The sequence below is a fragment of the Brassica rapa genome, chromosome A05 (genome assembly GCF_000309985.2).
Source record: "Brassica rapa cultivar Chiifu-401-42 chromosome A05, CAAS_Brap_v3.01, whole genome shotgun sequence".
Taxonomy (NCBI): Eukaryota; Viridiplantae; Streptophyta; class Magnoliopsida; order Brassicales; family Brassicaceae; genus Brassica; species Brassica rapa.
The window spans coordinates 23,830,583-23,849,739 of record NC_024799.2 but is presented as its reverse complement, the minus strand read 5'-3'; the positions used below and the strand labels follow the sequence as shown (position 1 = coordinate 23,849,739).

The 19,157-nt window shown below is 39.3% G+C and overlaps 4 protein-coding genes across 4 annotated transcripts; 1 reads left to right on the top strand and 3 right to left on the bottom strand.

The window, feature by feature from the left end:
- Positions 1-631: 631 nt before the first annotated feature.
- On the bottom strand, positions 632-3,608 carry LOC103870074 (protein Brevis radix-like 2). The gene is made up of 6 exons (XM_009148174.3): positions 3,293-3,608; positions 3,055-3,208; positions 2,446-2,819; positions 1,607-1,742; positions 1,163-1,539; positions 632-1,092 (listed from the first exon to the last, which is right to left on the bottom strand). Exons 2-6 carry the CDS (start codon positions 3,175-3,177, stop codon positions 1,014-1,016), a joined length of 1,089 nt encoding a protein of 362 aa, XP_009146422.1. The 5' UTR covers positions 3,178-3,208; positions 3,293-3,608; the 3' UTR covers positions 632-1,013.
- Positions 3,609-3,869: 261 nt separating this feature from the next.
- LOC103870073 (scarecrow-like protein 29) lies at positions 3,870-10,019 on the top strand. Its single transcript, XM_009148173.3, has one exon. It carries the CDS (start codon positions 8,188-8,190, stop codon positions 9,892-9,894), a length of 1,707 nt encoding a protein of 568 aa, XP_009146421.3. The 5' UTR covers positions 3,870-8,187; the 3' UTR covers positions 9,895-10,019.
- A 1,265-nt stretch (positions 10,020-11,284) lies between these two features.
- Positions 11,285-13,879, bottom strand: LOC103870072 (probable GTP diphosphokinase RSH2, chloroplastic). The gene is made up of 6 exons (XM_009148172.3): positions 13,271-13,879; positions 13,003-13,188; positions 12,469-12,929; positions 12,230-12,388; positions 11,803-12,154; positions 11,285-11,720 (listed from the first exon to the last, which is right to left on the bottom strand). The coding sequence occupies exons 1-6, from the start codon at positions 13,877-13,879 to the stop codon at positions 11,424-11,426; spliced, it is 2,064 nt and encodes a 687-aa protein (XP_009146420.1). The 3' UTR covers positions 11,285-11,423.
- Positions 13,880-16,413: 2,534 nt separating this feature from the next.
- On the bottom strand, positions 16,414-19,029 carry LOC103870071 (subtilisin-like protease SBT1.4). The gene has a single exon (XM_009148171.3). It carries the CDS (start codon positions 18,988-18,990, stop codon positions 16,660-16,662), a length of 2,331 nt encoding a protein of 776 aa, XP_009146419.1. The 5' UTR covers positions 18,991-19,029; the 3' UTR covers positions 16,414-16,659.
- Between the last annotated feature and the right edge of the window lie 128 nt (positions 19,030-19,157).

Sequence of the window (19,157 nt, the reverse complement as noted above, 5' to 3'; positions counted from 1 at the left end):
AAAAAAAATATAATCCAATAATTTTTTGTAGATCCAAATTGGTACGTCTAACTTTATGGGACAAGGAGGCGGCTAATTTCAGGGAGTTAAATCGCATATCTACCAAAAAAAACCAAATCGTAATCATCACAAGTATCATTCTATGGTTACATGAAGGTAATAAACTAAACATAAAGTTTTTGTCAAACAAAATGCTTATAAATATTTCACTTTTTCAGGGAAACTATCACTCACAACCACACCTGGATCACGCTTCTAATTTGACAACGATATTGATATCATATAACTCTTTCAAAAGAGAAATAAACTACTATCCTAAGCCTGATAGCAAACGACACAAGTTAACTTTTTAAAAATTTACGTTATCGCTTCCTACGTCAATATATTATTAAAACTAATTTTACTTTAAAAAAATAAAACAGATGACGCGCTTCCCCCGTCTTCATATTTAAAAAAAAAAACAAAATTTAACTTACACTTTCAGAAACAAAAAACACCCAATTTTAATTTACCGATACTTTAATTAAACATGTAATCCGCGCGTAGCGCGGACACGGGCTCTAGTTTCTCTAATATTAACCCAAACGAATTTATTAGAAGTTGCATATATGTACACACAACATAGCATTGATGATAAATAACACCAAGAGTTAACATATGCTGAAAGAGTAACTACAAGTAATACACCACTTTATAGATTGTACACAAGAGAAGAGTAACGAGTAACAAATCACCAACTAGAAAGAAACTTCGCATGACCTATCTAAAGCATTATTCTACATACAACTCATGCAAGATTTGAAAAGACGCAAAACAAGATGCTCTAGTCATCACAATAAGAACTCCAATGAAGAGAAGAGAAGAGATCTAATAACCACCAACTATATAAAAAAAAAAGAAATGCATTATCTCAAACCAAACAGTTTATTTCCATCAGTGTGTAGCTTTTCTCCAAGTTAAAGCATTTTTTTAAAAGTGTTTGGTTTTGCTGTGTAAATGTCTTGCAGAGAGCATCACAAGTACTGCTGTTGTATCCGAGCTTTGTTCTCTTCCCACCACAATCTTGCATTCGTTTCTCCAAACCTATCTCGACTGCAACAACAAGAGAAGATGTTACCAAGTGCTTCCGTATTAGTAACTGAACGGTAATGTTTTTTACTACCTGAAGCGAACGCGTCTAAGCTCGCGTGTTCCATCTGGTAAAGCTCTGATTGTGATGTAAACACCTTCTTCATCTTGCTCTACCCATTCTGTTTCGTTGTCGCTCGCATTACTTACTGAGACCTCCTCTGAATGCTCTGCATCCTCTTCTTCTTCGTCTTCCCTTGATAACCTACTACTTCTTGCGGACCCAACAACCGATGATGTCTCAGTTTTGGTGCCACTTATGCTAGAGAGTTTTGGCGTCGTCGCAAGACCAGACAAATCACTTCGGTACCGACTTTGTGTTTGTGGTTTTGGTTGGTGAGCGAGTGACCCTTTTCCTCGAGGGCATTCACTGTTTAGAGGTGGCGTTGCAGGACCGTTCTTGGTAGAGCTCTGGCATTACCAAATGAACATTTAATTCATGTGTTCATGAGAATCAAAGACAGAGAGTGTGTATTACCTCATCTTTGGATGTAGGAGGAGTTGGAAACGGGACGCTCTGCTGATTAAACTGCTGCACATTGTACAACTCCATGACCTTCTCGAAATTCTCCGCCCACCATTTTTGAGCTTGCCGCTTATCAAACATCTCACGACTGAAACCAAATTGAATTTTTGTAAACAAATCAGCAAACAATGTGCTGTTTCAATGACTACAACAACAACCAAGTAAACAATGTTAACTATAAATGTCAATCACTTTAAGGCAAATTGTCCCTCTTTGACAAGACCATGCAGACAGCGCCGGTCTTGCCGGCCCTGGGCAATGCCGGATGAAACATTCGCCACATGCCCCAAATATAATAGGCACCAAATTTATATATAAAAAAATATTAATCCTCCAAACTATTGAAATCTTCACTAATCGCCTACTGTCCAAAATCTCAGGGCCGGCCCTGCATGAAGAAAGTTAGTTAGGTAGAGCCAAAGTGTCATATTCTTTGATGAAGCCATTGAAGAAAGTTAGTTAGATCATATGCTGCTTCTCATACATGAACATGTCCCACCTACAAAATGAATATCACTAAACGCTTTCCCCCACACAACTGTTCTTGGGAGAGATCCATTTAAAGATCGGATTCGACTACCGAAACATAAATCCACATCTCAAAAAACCTTTATTGGCAAAAGGATCTCACAACACACACAACAAACGTTTTGGGGACCACTTTCAAAATTGATTTTCAAGAGAAAAATGCAAGTTTCCAAAACATTAAGATAACATCTTTAATATCGTTTGTACTTCTCATAGCTTGTCTCCAAGAAACACACATTCTCATAATGGAGTTAAGTTCTTACCTGAATCGAATACGCTTGAGATCATTGCCTCCCTCAGGCAAAGAGACAAAAGTGATGAGGACACCAGGCTCAACTTGAGCAACCCATTCTTTACGCTCATCATCTTCTTCTTCCTCCAAGAACACTGTAGACTCTGTCCTGCCGCTCACGGACTCAGGTGTTCCTTCTCCACTCAAAAGCCCTTTCAGCCTTGACTCGATATCTTTCCCTAGAATCTTAGGAGTAGAGCTTCCGCTTCTGCTGATTCCAGGTCTCTTGTAGGCATAATGGAACCTCCCTGAAGCTGATGCAGCATCCGAGTTCCGGTTTGAAGAACCGGAACACGGTTTGCAGCTTTTGTAAGCGCCTGAGGCTTTCACTGCCATGTCTTTTATCTAGAAAAGAAGAATCACATGATAGATAGATAAATAAATAAATAAAAAATCTGAAAGTCACAGACTTAAAAAAAGTTTGGATTCTACGGAGAAGACAAAAGAGTTTTGTTCCTATTTTGGTCTGAGCCTCCAAAACAGAAACAGACAAGACTCAAAACAGGTCCTGTCTCGCAGTTTCTTTTCTTTTCACCATTTCGTGAAAGTGACATAGTAAAAGAAGAAGGATTGTATGTACCTGTGACGTCAGGGACTTAATCGTCTGCTTAGACCTGGGTGTTCTGTCATCATCTTCTTCTTCATCTTTAGATCCGCCATTGTTGGTGTTTTGCTGCTTCGAACAAGCTATGCACGTAAGCATCTCTCTTTCTCTCACGGTCTCACCCTTCGACCTGAGAATTTAAAAAAAAAACACACTTTCTCAAATCTAAAGCCTTTTTTAGGAACAGAGTGAACGAACTCGCAATGATTTGTACCTTTATGCTGCAATATAAATACACTCGCAGCACGCTAAATTCGAATGCTTTCTCAGTTACAGAGATTTTCAGATGTCACACACCGTTTGATGATGACGGCATGCGAAGGAGGAGAATCTGCAGATCAGACCTATAAAACGTTCCGTTTTGAAACTCTCTAAGGGTCCGTTCTTTGAAGCTTTTGAGATTGAATGAGAGACACGCACGCACGCACACTCTATGTATAGAGGAAGCTACGAACTAGCTTTGGTGAGTGAGAAAGAAAGAAAGAAAAGAGAGGAGGAGCTTTGAGATCGTTGGACTCTGCGAAAGTGTTGTGTATTTGTATTTGTGTTGTTTCCTACTTCCTATATAAACCCTCTTCTCTTTTTTTTTTTCTTTTTTTTTTTTAAATTAATTATTGGCAATTTTTTAAATATTAGTAATATTTTATCGATTTCATATATGCAAATTCAAAACGCACAGATTCTGATCAGAGTATCCACCATTAATCAGTCGACAAAAAAAAATCCAACATTAATCATTTACACAGCTTTATTGCAAACTTTAATAATATCCCAATTTTATCAAGTTCTTGTTTTTATGTGTCTTTGGTTTTTCTTTAACGTCTATTTTAGTTTTGTTATTTTATTAGTTTTTCTTGCTTTTTTTTTGACTAAAATAGGTTTTTCATTTTTGTAAAGGAATATATGCAGTTCTATAACTGTGCTTACTTGATTTCTTTTTTGTCGTTTGCTCACTTGATTTAAAGTACTGTATTTTCATATATACATTTTACAAATTGTTACAAAATCACGCATATATCTATCTTACAATGACAACACTTATTTATATTTTAAAAACTCATTAAGTACGTACACCCACAATTAATCCGAAACTAATTGAGATGCTTGGGAATGTGGGAGAAATAGGACCAAGACATTTTCAAATTATATTCTCTCTTTTTTTTTTCCTTTATCCATTTCATCTCTTCATTTGTTTCCTTTACTATCTTTTATTTTTCCGTTTTTTTTTTCTTTTTTAAAGTACGAGTACGATATTCAGGAAATAAATAAAATTATTACCTTTTAGGTTTTTTTTTGCTAAATTCTTGTTAGGTTTTATTTATAGTTAAAAAAAGAGTTATGAAGCCGTGCAAAATATCTCGGCCGTGACCAGAGATCGACACGTGCATTATTGAATGATTCCGACTGTCGATTGCACCCACTGACCCAAGAAATATAAAAGAAAACCAACATGAAAAAAAGTAATATAATTACGAGTGTATGTCAGAAATTCATATACAATTGTATATGGTCACAGGAGCGCCGTGAAGCAACGGACGAGAATTAACTACACTGTTGAATTTGTTACCGTCTTTATACCATTTAAATTTTTGAAATTTAATACTTTTTCTCTTTTATCTTTTTTTATTCATCTCCCTAGCTTTCTTTTACTAAAGACAGCTAAAAACAATACATATTCGATTAGAAAACAAAAATATTACAGCAATGAATGATCAGATCGTATACTGAAAATATTATTATTTTTATCTTGCCATGTGAGATCACTGTTTTCTCTTGGTTTTATGTTTGATATTTTGGTTATTTATCTTGAGAATGTTTTTGCATGCATCGTCAACTATATTGTAGCTACACCATTGATTCTTGCCTACTTAGTTGATCAATTATGATCACTAGTATTTATTCCTAGCTTTATGGTGACCAATAGTATACTGCATCTTCCAAACTGAAAAGAGTACATAAAGTGACTAATCTAAAAAAACAAGTCATGATGAGACATGAAATTTAGATTCAAGCTTGTTATTAAATTTGATTATTAAAACTCTATAGAGTTGTTTTTCCAACTAAGTCTAACAATGCTTTTTGTCCCCCACCTTTCTGTCTCTTTCAAGGCTTAAGTATTTCAAAATCAAAAACCATTTTGAAAGCCAAGTTAACATTATCCCCATTGTTAAGCAAGGTCATTTTAAAGTATGCTTTGCTTCAGGTAACACTTTGATAAGTCTCTTTATTCTTGCTGTTTTCTTTCACAAATGATATAAAGAATATTAGAATCGAAGGATCGATCCTTTTATGTTTTTATGTATGTAAAAATAGATCAAGAACGATCACTTTATTTGTACTAAAAGCATTGCGTAAGTTATATACGTTCTTAATGGCTAAGGTAAGTGTAATCGAACAATACAGTTACTAAAAACCGAAGCTGAGCCCACTGCTTGTTGGGCCCAAATATAGTTAATATCCCGCGCAAATATCTAAACCGTGACATGAAGACGAGAGACCATATTAGTCTACCCCGCACTTCTCAGTAGGTGATCATAACGACCTGTAAAATTTTGTTAAGATTTGCTTGTAGTACCTCTGCCAAATCGTCTGTACCCTAGCGGTAACTGTTTCCCCGGTTACCAGACGTTTTGCTGTTCTGATGCCAGATTTGGGTTTAAATTAATGTTAATTTAATTTGAAAGAAAAAAAAACTAATGACGTCTATTTTCTACGCCTTCAGACTTCTTGGTCTCTACATGGAAATGTAACCCCACATTTCATTGGTACATGTCTTTTCCGTAGTATCATCTCACAACACACGGTAGTAATACACAATGATTGCATCCCATGATAGTGCTGTTGTTGCAACTTATCTCATTGAAGCCTTTGCTTAAACAAATTTATGATCTTATGAAGTATATTGTGTATCGAACTTTGTTGGTGCATCATCATCCACAAATTGGATTGCTTCCTTTTAGCATGCTTTTGCCTCGCAACATTCCAGAGAACGAACATTTTCGTTAATGGGGAACAATACCAAGCTAATCTCCGTCGAAGGCAGCACCGTGCAAAGCTTGAAGCTCCGAACAAGCTCATCAAAGTCCGCAAAGTATGGTTGCCTGCCTCTATAACTCTGTCCTCAGAGGTATATAATATGCAGCGATATAGTCCATACTTTCAAGAGTCTCGCCACCTTCATGCGTTAAAGAGAGCTAGAGGCTCTAGTGGACGTTTCCTCATACCAAGAAGCTTCAAGAATCAAACTCTCAATCGCATTTCTTCAAGGACCCTCAGGGAATGTTTGGCACTGTTTGGTGGTAGAATGTTGATACTTGGTTTAACCTTTTTTCTTTCTTTCTGTTTTACCAAAAAAAAAGAAACTTATTATTTCTGCTCACATGGACTTGTGATTAATGGAATATATAATAAGTTGTTTTTTTTTGTTTTTAGAGCACATTTTTGTTTTGTTGCCTACTTAGTCCATCGATAAGTAAAAATCTTTTCAGCTATCATATATTTTAGTTCAAAATTCTCCTAAGATGGTTGATATTTTGGTAAAAGTGTGTTTGTTATATGATTTGCTATTGTAATTGATAATAATTTTTCAGATAGAAATAAACGTCTGAAATAGCCATACGTACATCATCCAGAAGGGCGTGGAAGCTCGTGTTACAATACCTTTACTGAATGCTACTTGCTTTGATATTGTTTATAGAAGAACCTCTTATAAAACAACTCTAGTTTATGTTTCTTTTTGTATATTTGCTTGCTTAATTAGATGAAGAACACACATGCTTAATTATTTACAGCTCACGAATATATTTATTTACTTGGTCAAATTTGTAAATTTGTAATGATTTTTCTTTGAAAATTCCTAGTTTTGGTGTAGCCATTTTGGACAATTGTTGTTCTCTAAATCATATTTAAACATTGCTATGTACGAAAAACATTATGAATAATGAAAATCCACACGTCGAGTGGTCCATTGGAACTTCGTTTGACTAACACACACGATTGAACATGTAGGAACAAAGACATAATTGTCTTCGTCTCATTTTACTAAGGTTATATTATCTCTTGATGTTTATATCCCCTCCAATCATATTTAAATATCTACACTCAAATCTCTATGATAACAATCCTCCACCAACCAAATAGTCATCACAACCACAATAATTTGATGTACTGCTCTAAGCAATATTGCTGGTACATCTATCTAAATCTTATAAAAACATTTATTATATAATGGATTGTGGATGGTGAATTTATATATCCAAATTCCAGTTGTGGATTTTGAAAATTCCAATCTCCATCTAAATACATATATTTAATTCATGTTAGCTAATCGGTGTTTGCGGCTAAACCTCAGCTTCTTGAAAGCTTGTAATGATGTCTAAAAGATGAAGAACAAAACTTGTAATGTTTCTAAATATTCTTGAAATGGATGCTCCTCCTCCTCCTCAAACATGCATGTGGGTGTGACAAAAGTTTTCAAGTAGTGGACCAACAATAAGATGAAAGCTAGTTCCACAGAAAGATCATTTTTGATCAAACAATCATTATGATAATGTGTTTTTTTTTTGGGTCAATCATTATGATAATGTGTCCATGATGATATTTGATCATTTCAATATCTATGCTGTGAGTTTGTGGCATAATATAAAACATATATATTAACAAGAGATGATGAGATGAAAATGGTTTATACCTTATCGGAGAGTAATATTCATCAACATATTATAAAGTTCTAAGCAATTACGAGCATATCAGCATATGTTATGCTTTGAGCAGTACAGTTTTTAAAATATTATCCTCAAGAACCAACAGTTGGAAGATAAAACCAGATTCTATGTCTGCTTCACAATATGTCCCCACAATCTAGACCTTGTTATTATAAATACTAATGACAACATCATAGTACAGATTGATACTATAATTATCTCTAAATTATCATATAAAACACCAATATATGACATATATAATGTATGATATGAAACATAAATTGTATAGTACAACCCAAACCAATGGTCCCTAACAGTGTAGAACAAAAAAAAACAATGGTCCCAAACTGCAATAAGTGCAGAGACTAATTGACTTAAGAAATGCAAATCAAAGTGTAGTAATCAAATGGTATTTTTTCACAGATCTTATAACCATTTTGTAAAGGTAGTTAATATACTCCCCAACATACACCTATATATAAGACCACACGCCATTTACATGGATTCTCATCCTTTTTATTGTTATCTTAAACCTAAACCTACCTACTCACAAGCAATACCTTTTTTAAACATCTGTTCAATGTCGCTAGAAGAAACAGAACCACCAAGCCAAACTCTAGATAATGTCCTAGGCTGGTTTGATGATTCTATCTCCTTAACGCCATTACCTGGATTCACTGATTCTGATTTGCTCAACGAGTTTGACTGGTCTCAAACGTTGGAATGGGATCATCAGACTCAAGCTCAAGATCCAGGATGTGATTTTCTTCATAGCTATAGTCAAGATCTTGATGCATATATAGGGTGTGAAGCAACTGATCTTGAAGTGGTAACAGGAGTTCCAGTCATTGATTCAGATCCTCCACCAGTGGTGGTTCAGCTACCAAACGATCAGTCCAAGAAACGGAACCGTGATGAGCTTACCGATGCACAACTAGTGAAAAGATCAGCAAGGAGCAAGAAAAAAGCAGACAAGTCTACTGAGGTGAGCCGCAAAGATAGCAACAAGGCGGAGAGATGGGCAGAACAACTTCTTAACCCTTGTGCCTTGGCAATCACGGCAAGGAACTCATCTAGGGTTCAACATTACATTTGTGTTCTCTCTGAACTTGCCTCTTCTTGTGGTGATTCTAATCATAGGCTTGCATCTTTTGGTCTTTGTGCTTTGAAAAAACACATTTCAACTTCCTTTGTGCCATCATCCACTCTTACTTTTGCTTCAGCAGAAGTGAAGATGTTTCAGAAGACTTTGCTCAAGTTCTATGAAGTAAGCCCTTGGTTTGCTTTGCCCAACAACATGGCAAACTCAGCCATCCTACAGATTCTATCACAAGAGCCAAGAGATAAAACAGATCTTCACATTCTTGATATTGGTGTTTCTCATGGTATGCAATGGCCCACTTTGCTGGAAGCTCTCTGCTGCAGACCAGAAGGACCTCCTCTTCAAGTTAGAATCACCGTTGTATCCGATCTAACCGCAGACATACCTTTCTCTGTTGGTCCACCATCTTACAACTATGCCTCTCAGCTCATTGGCTTTGCTAGGTCCCTCAACATCAACCTCCAGATAAGTGTAATTGACAAGTCTCAACTCATTGATACCTCACCTCATGAGACCTTCATCGTCTGTGCTCAGTTTAGGCTGTACCAACTGAAGAATAGCATCACTGATGAGAGAAGCGAGGCTTTGAAAGCACTTAGAAGTTTGAATCCTAAAGGAGTTGTTCTTTGTGAATACAATGGAGAAGGCAGTAGCAGTGTGGACTTTGCAGCAGACTTCTCAAGGAAACTGGACTATCTATGGAAGTTTTTGGACTCAACAAGCTATGGATTCAAAGAAGAGAACAGCGAAGAGAGGAATCTAATGGAAGGAGAGGCAACAAAGGTGTTGATGAGCTCAGGTGATACTAATGAAGGGAAAGAGATATGGTATGAGAGGATGAGAAAAGCTGGCTTCTCAGCAGAAGCATTTGGGGAAGATGCAATAGATGGAGCCAAATCTTTACTCAGAAAGTATGATAACAATTGGGAAATAAAGATGGAAGATGAAGATACCTTTGCTGGTTTACTATGGAAAGGAGAAGAAGTTTCCTTTTGTTCCTTGTGGAAGTAGCTAATCTGTCTTTTAAGTTTGTCTTAATGTTTGCTGTGAGCTGTGAAAATGTTAAAGCCTTCTGTAAACTGTTATCTGCAAAAGTTATTTGGTTGTGATGTATATAATGAATCATTTTCCATCTAGGATGGTATCAAAACCACATACTAACTCTCTTTTACTTTAACATTATCCACCCCAAAACAATCTTTCTTAAGAACACAGCTATCAAGAAGTGATTTGGTCCTAAAAAGGGTCCCTGTGATTATTGAAAGAGAGTAAGCTTATAACAGAACATACCTCAAGAAAAAGCCTCACTATATTTGCAGTAATGAGCCCAAACATATGACAGAAGAAGAAGAAGAAGAAGAAGAAGAAGAAGAAGAAGAAGAAGAAGAAGAAGAAGAAGAAGAAGAAGAAGAAGAAGAAGAAGAAGAAGAAGAAGAAGAAGAAGAAGAAGAAGAAGAAGAAGAAGAAGAAGAAGAAGAAGAAGAAGAAGAAGAAGAAGAAACTACTATTTGAATGATTGTTACCTTGTACCAGCTTATAAACATTATTGAATGATCACATAAAGAAGTAAATCATGAGGCAGAAAATAATAATACATGAGGATAAACTTATATAAGAAAATGAGAAGAGGTAGAAAATAAGTAAGAATCTATTCAAAAGAACATGTCTTACAAAATTAAGAAGATGTTGATTTCAAACTGCAGATACCAACATGTGTTTAGTTCCCCTGGTGGTAGAATCTTTCTCTTGAATGATCAAATGGCACACAACAAGAACTACTTGATAGGAAGAATACAAGTTTCTGCATGAATCCATATTTAGCAAATAAATCCATAGTTTCCCCCTGATGGTAGAATCTTTCTCTGGAATGATCACATAGCACACAACAAAAATTGCTTGATAGGAAGAATACAAGTTTCTGCATGAATCCATATTTAGCTAATGAGGAAAAGAGGTGAGGGAAGACTTTTGCTAAAGAGAAATGAGGGAAGATTTTTAGCACGTTTAAGTTTAGTCTCTAATAAAAGATTCTCTACAAAACACACATATGACCATGAAATATACTCATTATTGGCATTTTCCCATCTACTTTTAAAATTATAATCTGTTCAAGTTTGGTCCACATGGCACAATTGGTCTCTGCAGATTATTGTCTAAAGGCTGCAGAAGATTACACAAGGAAGTGAGATGGGCAGAGAACAACTTCATAACCTTTGTGACTTGTAACTCACGGCAAGGAACTCATCAAGGGTTCAGTGTTACCTTTGTGTTCTCTCTGAAATGGCCTCTTCTTTGTGGAGATACTAATTATGTACCTCCTTTTATGTCATCACTTGTTACTTTTGCTCAATCATAGGTGGTTTTGTTTTTGTTGCTCAATAAAAAGGTGGTTTTGTTTTTGTCAAATTTTGAAATTTCCATTAAATTCTTTTCAGCTTGCATTGAATCAACAGAACCATTGTTATGTACAACAAAACTAATCATTACAATTATATACATTACATATGCACGGACTAAATCAACAATCAGAGAGGGACTAATCAGCTTCCCCATCCAACCATGGTCCCGGGGCGAGAAAACGCGAGCCCTCGATCATACATCCGTTGAATCTCTTCCCTGTATTCAGGCAGAGACTCATCAGGAATAGGTGGAGTCAGCTCCACCACATCACCCATCTTCAGCTTCCACTTGAGGTCGCTTACAGGCCTCTGGTTTAGCCTAGGCCGTAGCTCCTCCTTTGCTGGTATGCCATACATGGACCACCTCGAGCTCCCAGGCCCCGCCCTGCTCAGCAGATCCGAGACTGTTGAACTCGCTGGAAACTCTTGCACAGACATCTGCACTTTTTTAGATTTGTTCAGTATAAACAATCAAGCAACACACTCTTCTACTTAGTCAGATCATAACAAACAAACAAACCTTGTCATTTTCGATTACGATGACATAGACTGGCCCGTCCTGGCTACTGTTAGGCTTGTAAGAAGCAGGGCAGTCCTCAGAGTGAGAAGGAAACTTGCAAGGGGGTTTGATGGAGTCAGAAGAACAAATGGAAGACCGGTCTTTGCTCATTGTTTCGCAGTGCCACGTTACAACCCACCGAGCCCATTCAACCATCTGAAGTACAAACGAAGAGTATTCGCAGTCCCCTTCCTTGTACCTCCAATGAGCTGCAAACCCAAACTCAGCTTGCAAATGCATCTCTTGTGTACGTATCTGGACTTCAAGTGGAACCGTTCCATTGTCCATCACTACCGTGTGCAAAGATTGATACCTAAAACAAATAAAAGTCAGATTCGTAGAACTTTTAAACAAGCCAATGCTACAAACAAAGGTGTGTGAAGTTTACCCATTGAACTTGGGATGAGTTATGTAATCTTTTAGCTTCCCAGGAACTTCAGACCATAAACTATGAACTACTCCTAAGGCCTTGTAACAATCCCCTTCGTTGTTAACAATCAAACGTAACCCATGAATGTCATGAATCTCATCCACCGTTAGCTTCTTCCTGGTACAATGAGGAAAGACAACATAAGCATTGAATGAACACTGTTTCATCAGCAAAAAAGGGGAGGAAGAGGAACTTACTTCAACATCTTGCGGTAAATACTATACAAACTCTTGTGCCGACCACACAGAACATGGTAAGAAATGCCTTCTTTCTCCAGAGCTTGCTCCAGTTTCTCTATCGCAGAAGTAATCATGGCTTCGTCGAACGAATCCTCAAGCATGGTTGACATCTCGTCATGCTGGTGCCGGTAAAGATGCTTGAAACAGAGGTTCTCAAGCTGAACTTTCCATTTAGAGATTCCCAACCGGTTAGCCAAAGGCGCGAAGATCTCGAGAGTCTCCTTAGCGAACCTCTGCTGCTTCACTGGGGACAAAGCGTAAAGCGTCATCATGTTGTGGAGACGATCTGCTAGTTTGATGAGAACAGCTCTCGCATCGGCCATTGCAAGAAACATCGTATGCAATCTATCAGCTTCGACGGTCTTACACGCTGTGTTGTTCTCTCTAGCGAGTTTGCTTAGTTGGCTAAGCTTTGAAACCTATAAACACACACATTAGCGAGTTTGCTACAGTTTCAAACAATTAACACATGTTTGCTTGTTTCTTACTTACCCCTTGGACCAAATCAGCAACACCAGCTCCAAAGTTTCTGAGGATATAATCGTAGGTCATGAATGAATCGTCCATAGTATCGTGTAAAAGCCCAGCGACGACAACGGTTGAGTTAGCTCCGATGTTAGCCAACAACATAGCAGTCTCAACACAATGCTGCAAGTAAGGATCACGACTAGCTCTCATCTAAATTTAACACACACACACATCAGTCAAACAAGAAAGCAAACAACTTTATAAAGAAAGGTTCGTCTTTGTTATTATCCACCTGTCCTCTATGAGCTCTCTCTGCCTCGTAAAACGCTTTGATGACACACTCATCTTCGAAAATCTTGTGCCTAAGCTGAGCACGTCTGAGCAAATCCATAGCGTACGGCTGTTTCGTCTCCGATCCATCCTCCATCGGAAACAACGTTAGCTCATCCGACGGTGGTCCCAGCTCGTAATCAACACACGAGCCAACGGCTTTCCTCACGAACCTACTGAACAATCCGTTAGCTCCTCCTCCTGCGCGGTGGGAGCTTCCGATTCTCATCGGCGGGCTGCAGCTGCACGAGACGGGACCGTGAAGGACCGAGATCGGGCTTTGGTGGTGCTCTCGTCGGTGGTGATGAAGTCTCGCCGGAGAATAACAGAAGGAGCTCGTAAAGCTCAGATCTTTACAATCCTCGCTTCGATCATGGTGGCGGAAAGGAGAAAAGTCGTCTGCTTTGGCGGAGAAGAGCGAAGAGAGACCTCCGACGACGATCGGTTTAGAAGGAGATGTCGACAAGTTTCTGGAGGCGGGATCGAGATCAGAGGCGGTGATCTGGTGCGGCGTGGAGCACGCGCTGCTAGGTGGACTAGCGTAGATTGATATAGTTGTAGCCATCACCATTTCGAATCCGAAGTTTCGAGAAATGAATTAAACAATTAAAAAAATTGTACTTTAGATTTGAAGAAGAGAATAGAAGCTAAGATATTTACAATTATTAATACTGAGTTCGGAGATCAAATAGAAGAAAATGAGGAGGAGGAGGAGGAGGATGAGTGTGAAGGAAGGAGGAGAAGAGAAGGAAGAAGACGCTTTGCTTTAAGCAAAATTGAAATTATTATTTTTTAGATATTTCTTTTTTTTTTTTCAATAGGAAACACGGTCGTTTTGATTTCGGCCGACCAAGGTAAACCGATTAACGTAATTACTGTAATACCCTTTTAGTGATTAACTGACGACTAATACTATTATTAGTACAGTCTAATCATGTTCTGTCGACAAGGTTTAAAGTGTATTGGGTATTGATTCAACATATCTAAAGAATAAAATATTTCTAGTGCGTTATGTCCTAACCCAAGATCTGTGTGATCTTCTCCGAATTTATTTATTTAAAGTTGTGATTATATATTCGTATTATCAATCTGTCTTCCAAACTCAAAACACGATTAGAACAAGTGGTACTGTTGTATTTAATTAAAGCTGATTAATGAGACTTGCAGAAGCTGATGACACGCTAATATGATTAATTAACGATATCCAGTCAGATGACATCGATATCTCAACTCCAATTGATATAAGCTATTCTAATCATATACTAGTTTATGAGATTGGTCACTAGATGACTTTTGGGTGTGTTGATTAAAGACACTTTAAGATAATTTGTCTTTTAACCTAACTCGTACGACAAATTAAGATCTGGAAGCAAAAGACTCGCAATTAGCAATATTTTCATAAAGTCTACATTATGTAATTTGTTATTTATCTTTTTTTTGTTATTAGTCTAAATATTTAAATTATGACTTTTCTCAATATTTTTCTTGGTGATTACAAAATATTTAGTGAGATATTTTGTATTATTCACTTGTGCTTTCTTTAGCTTCACGCCACCCCGCCAGCTTTTTGTTTATTTAAGCTGAATCATTTTTTTTATGCATCTTCTTATCCTATTCGAATCTTTTATATTTTTCAATTTGTTTTTTTTTTGTTTCCTTTCTTTAAATTAATATAGCACAGTCTCTACGGCATATGAGTCATCCCATTTGCATCACCTTTATTCATTTATAAGATTATGACGAGTGTTGAAAAAAACAAGTTTCTGTAGTATTTGATAAACTTGTTTTACTTTTTGGCAAATTGGGTTAAGTTGCTACTTTAATCATGAATAATAATCAGCAAATTGTAGGGAAAAGGGTCCACCATGAGATATTGTCTTCTAAATATGTCTACTTCAGTGAGAAGAATCTAGGTCGAACCCGGATTGATAACTGGGTTAAAACAACTTTCATTTAAACCTTCCCCCTTCTTTGTTAAGTGATTGTAAGTTAATGTTTGAAGTTTGAACTAACTATCTTTTATTATACCATCTTTAACAATAAAGAATAAAACACACGCTACCGTATTATAATTTGCAAAATTACTAAATGTCACGTGTGGAACGTGTATTCAGACAAACAAACATTTTAGGGTAGCCAAAGATTAAACCGGAAAAGATGGGTTTACTGCAGGGGCAACAATGACATTTTCATGCATGCAGAGAACCCCATAGATTGTGGTATAACTGGTTTTAACATTTTTGGTTGTTTTACTTTTTCTAGATGCTCTAGAAGAAGATTAGCCTTGAGAAGAAGTTTCTTTTTGATAAGGACACACCGACGCGTCCCGGGAGATAAACCATCGCAGCAAGAATAGTAGCCACGTGGTGCCAAGTCGGCGAAGTTGAACATGGCACGCGTCCGAATCGGCGGCCATGAAAAGGGAAGGGGATGTCACGCTCATATCACGTGTCTAGTCCCCAGTTTCATCTACACTGACTTGTGGGGAACGTGTGTCTTCTTAAAATTAGACGGCTACGGTTCGGTCTTGAGCTTGGAATTGAACCACAACCGTAAATCTATTTTTGAATATTTACCACTAGTTCCTACGGTTGCTGAGAGTCAACTTGTCGAAAGCCTGTTACATTCTAAAGCACGTGCGTTAGTGTATAAAATACGTATTTAATGACATCATCGTTTTATAATGACGTGTTTTGTTTAAGTCAGATCAGATGGGAGGAGAAAGATCATTCAATTTGAATTGGTTAGAACAATATTTTGGTTTTATATGCAGCATTCAAGATATTTTTCGGAATCTAATCGGTTAGTTTCGGTTTAGGAATAACTTGAAAAACAAAAACAGAAGGTGGTCCCGAAATAACATAACAATGGAATACGATTTGCGTAAGAAGCAACGTATTAGGATTTGGTCAGCCATCATGACTTGTCCTCCACGTGGAGTTGTTTTTCTTATCTTTCACGCAACCACTCTTTCCCCACACGCATCTTCTTCACATGTATTTCATTCCGGTTTTCCTTTAACCGATCAAAAACAATCCGCCTAGTGTTGTACTAAATAATGGTTCGGTTACATACATCATTAGCCCAATACTATGTTCTTGGAGATCTTTGAATCGATTTTAATTAATGCTCTGGGCTAACAATAACATTTGGGCTTATAAATCCACATCATTTGTTGGACGGATAGATGAAATAAAGAGGTAACTAATTTTACAAATGCAATCGAAGTTTCTGCTCATTTACTCCCATGCTTAATTGCTTATGGTCTAACACAAGAGTAAGAGCTCAACAATGAGTAAATATATCGGCCCATTTACTACTAGGCCCATTAATAAACCCAATACTTATCAATCAGAATGACTGAACTGATGATCCCTGACCCCACTGAACAGCCACCGGGCTCTTGACGACGTGCTCACCGTCTGTCCACTCGATCGACCCGAATTCATGACCCGGTACGGATCCAACTCCTCCGCCAAGCACAACGCTCCGAAACGTCACTTCGTATTCCAACTCGCTCTCCCCCTTGCTAAACGCAAGCCTCCTCGGAGACACATCGATCTCCACGTTCGCCGGAGACTTAACCCCGACTTCGTACACCGCCTCAACGTTGGTCCCAACGTTCTTAACAACCCTTCTGTACTTCACAACATCGACGCTCGATCCGAAAACGACGGAGAACGACGGGTAATTGAGATCGCCGGCGGTTCTTAGCTTGCTCGTCTCGCAGGCGTTGTAAAGAGTTGGATCTTGAAGGAACACTAGAATCCCCGGGAACTCGTATCCCACGGCGCAGAGGAAGGCCACGTAGTCTTTGACGTCGATGTCGTAAACCAACCCAGGGTTCAAGGCTTTGTTCGGATCCACGTGTCCAGCTCCGTGGATGAACGAGTTCGACGACTTACCGGTGGCGAGATCCTCGATTGGTTCGCCGGAGTTTTCTGTATCGTAAGCGGTTGTAACGAGCGCGGATTTGATCGCCGCCGGTGACCAATCGGGATGAGCTTTACGGAGGAGAGCGGCGAGTCCGCTCACGTGTGGGCACGACATCGATGTACCGGAGATTATATTGAATTGAACCCGTCTCGGATCGATATCCAAATCGGTTGGACCAACCATTCCGGTCCAACCGGCTAATATATTAACTCCTGGCGCAATCACGTCCGGTTTAAGGATAACCGGAGTTATATGATTCGGTCCACGGCTTGAGAAGGCCGCGACTCTGGGAGAAGGAGGAGAAGGTCCGATCAAAGTGCCCAAGAAGCTGATTGTTGCGGTGGGAGAGTCTGACTTTTGGATGTACTCGCGGATTTGATCTCCAGCTTTAGCTCCGACCATCGTCGCCGGGACGAGATGCGAATCGGCGGTGAGCTCTTCCCCGCTTTCAGCTGTGTTCGCGAGAATCATCCCTGCTCCGCCGGCGATCTTGACGGCGCTTCCTTTCTCAACTCTGGCGTTACCTCCTCTGTCACAGAGAACGATCTTCCCTTCCACCAAGGACGCGTTCAGCTTCCCTGGGTAGCACAATCTGCTTCCGCAATCGCCGGAATACACCAGAGAAAGCTGAGAATCAGGGAGAGGCTCGCCGGCGTAGAGCGACGTTCCGGTGAAGACTTTCCCGTTGCCGGTGATTGCGTTCGCGGAGAACTCTCGATCGATCGTGGACGCACCGACGGTTAAGATCCAAGGAGCGATGTTAGTTGCGGTTTGAGGACCAGGACCAGAGTTTCCAGCGGAGCAGGAAACAACGATACCGTGGCGCGTGGCTCCAAACGCTCCAATCGCGATTGAGTCCATATGATACTCGGGAGCGTAACCGTTAGCACCAACGGAAAGAGAGATCACGTGAACACCGTCAGCAACGGCCTGATCCATGGCCGCGAGGATATCGGAATCGTAACAACCACCTGTCCAGCAGATTTTATAAGCTGCGATTCTCGCCTTCGACGCCATCCCACGCGCCACTCCTCGCGCGTATTGGTACAAGCTCGCGTTCGCCACCACCGATCCTGCCGCAGTGGATGCCGTGTGCGTGCCATGACCTTCCGTATCCCGCGGCGATCGCGATTCCTTCGCTGCTTTCACCGTCCCATTGCGATGCGTTAAGTATCCTTTATAGAACGCTCGAGCTCCGATGAGCTTCCGGTTGCAAGACGAAGCGGGAAAGTCAGGTCCGATCTCGCACGCGCCTTTCCACGTAGATGGAACTGGATCGAGACCTGAATCGGAGAAGCTAGGATGCTCCGGCCAGATTCCGGTGTCGAGAACGCCGACGATCACGTCCTCGCCGTAATTGGAGTTGCTCCAGAGACCGGAGTTATCTGAGAAACCGAGGAAGGAAGGTGTATGAGTGGTGTGAATCTCACGCGCTTGATCTGGTATAACGGAGATAACGGAAGTGTGACGGCGAAGAGCGGCGGTCTGTGTAGGTGAGAGACGAGCGGAGAAGCCTTGAACGGCGCGTGAGTAAGAGTATAAGAGCGTCGCCGGTTGTGGAGAGGACGGTAGAGAGCGGAGGAGAGAGTTGTGCCAATGGTCGTGGGAGGAGAAGAGAGAAGGCTTATGAGAACTCTGCACATGAACGATGTATGATTCTAACCCATCCCAAGAAGATAACGACGAGAAGAAACAGAGGAAGAGAGGGAAAACGAAGAAGACAGAGGAGAGAGAGAGCTTAGCCATAACAATGGACGATGATTCGTTAGTGATGTATTTATTGCTTTCTCTGAGCTTCTGGATCTTATGTTTCGTCTAGATGCCACGTCAGAGACGTGGGTCACACGACACATGATACACGAGGATAAGAATCTTGAGGTTATAAAAAAAGTGGCAGGTATGATAACAACAAC

Bases quoted from the DNA above. Each gene is read 5' to 3' on its own strand.
- LOC103870071 (XM_009148171.3), bottom strand. From the start codon at position 18,990: ATGGCTAAGCTCTCTCTCTCCTCTGTCTTCTTCGTTTTCCCTCTCTTC.
- LOC103870073 (XM_009148173.3), top strand. From the start codon at position 8,188: ATGGTATTTTTTCACAGATCTTATAACCATTTTGTAAAGGTAGTTAAT.
- LOC103870072 (XM_009148172.3), bottom strand. From the start codon at position 13,879: ATGGTGATGGCTACAACTATATCAATCTACGCTAGTCCACCTAGCAGC. The intron at 12,389-12,468 runs GTAAGTTCCTCT...TCATTGTACCAG, and splicing joins ATTTACCGCAAGATGTTGAA to GAAGAAGCTAACGGTGGATG. The intron at 12,155-12,229 runs GTAAACTTCACA...TATTTGTTTTAG, and splicing joins ACTCATCCCAAGTTCAATGG to GTATCAATCTTTGCACACGG.
- LOC103870074 (XM_009148174.3), bottom strand. From the start codon at position 3,177: ATGCTTACGTGCATAGCTTGTTCGAAGCAGCAAAACACCAACAATGGC. The intron at 2,820-3,054 runs GTACATACAATC...CTTCTTTTCTAG, and splicing joins TTAAGTCCCTGACGTCACAG to ATAAAAGACATGGCAGTGAA. The intron at 1,540-1,606 runs GTAATACACACT...TGGTAATGCCAG, and splicing joins CTCCTACATCCAAAGATGAG to AGCTCTACCAAGAACGGTCC.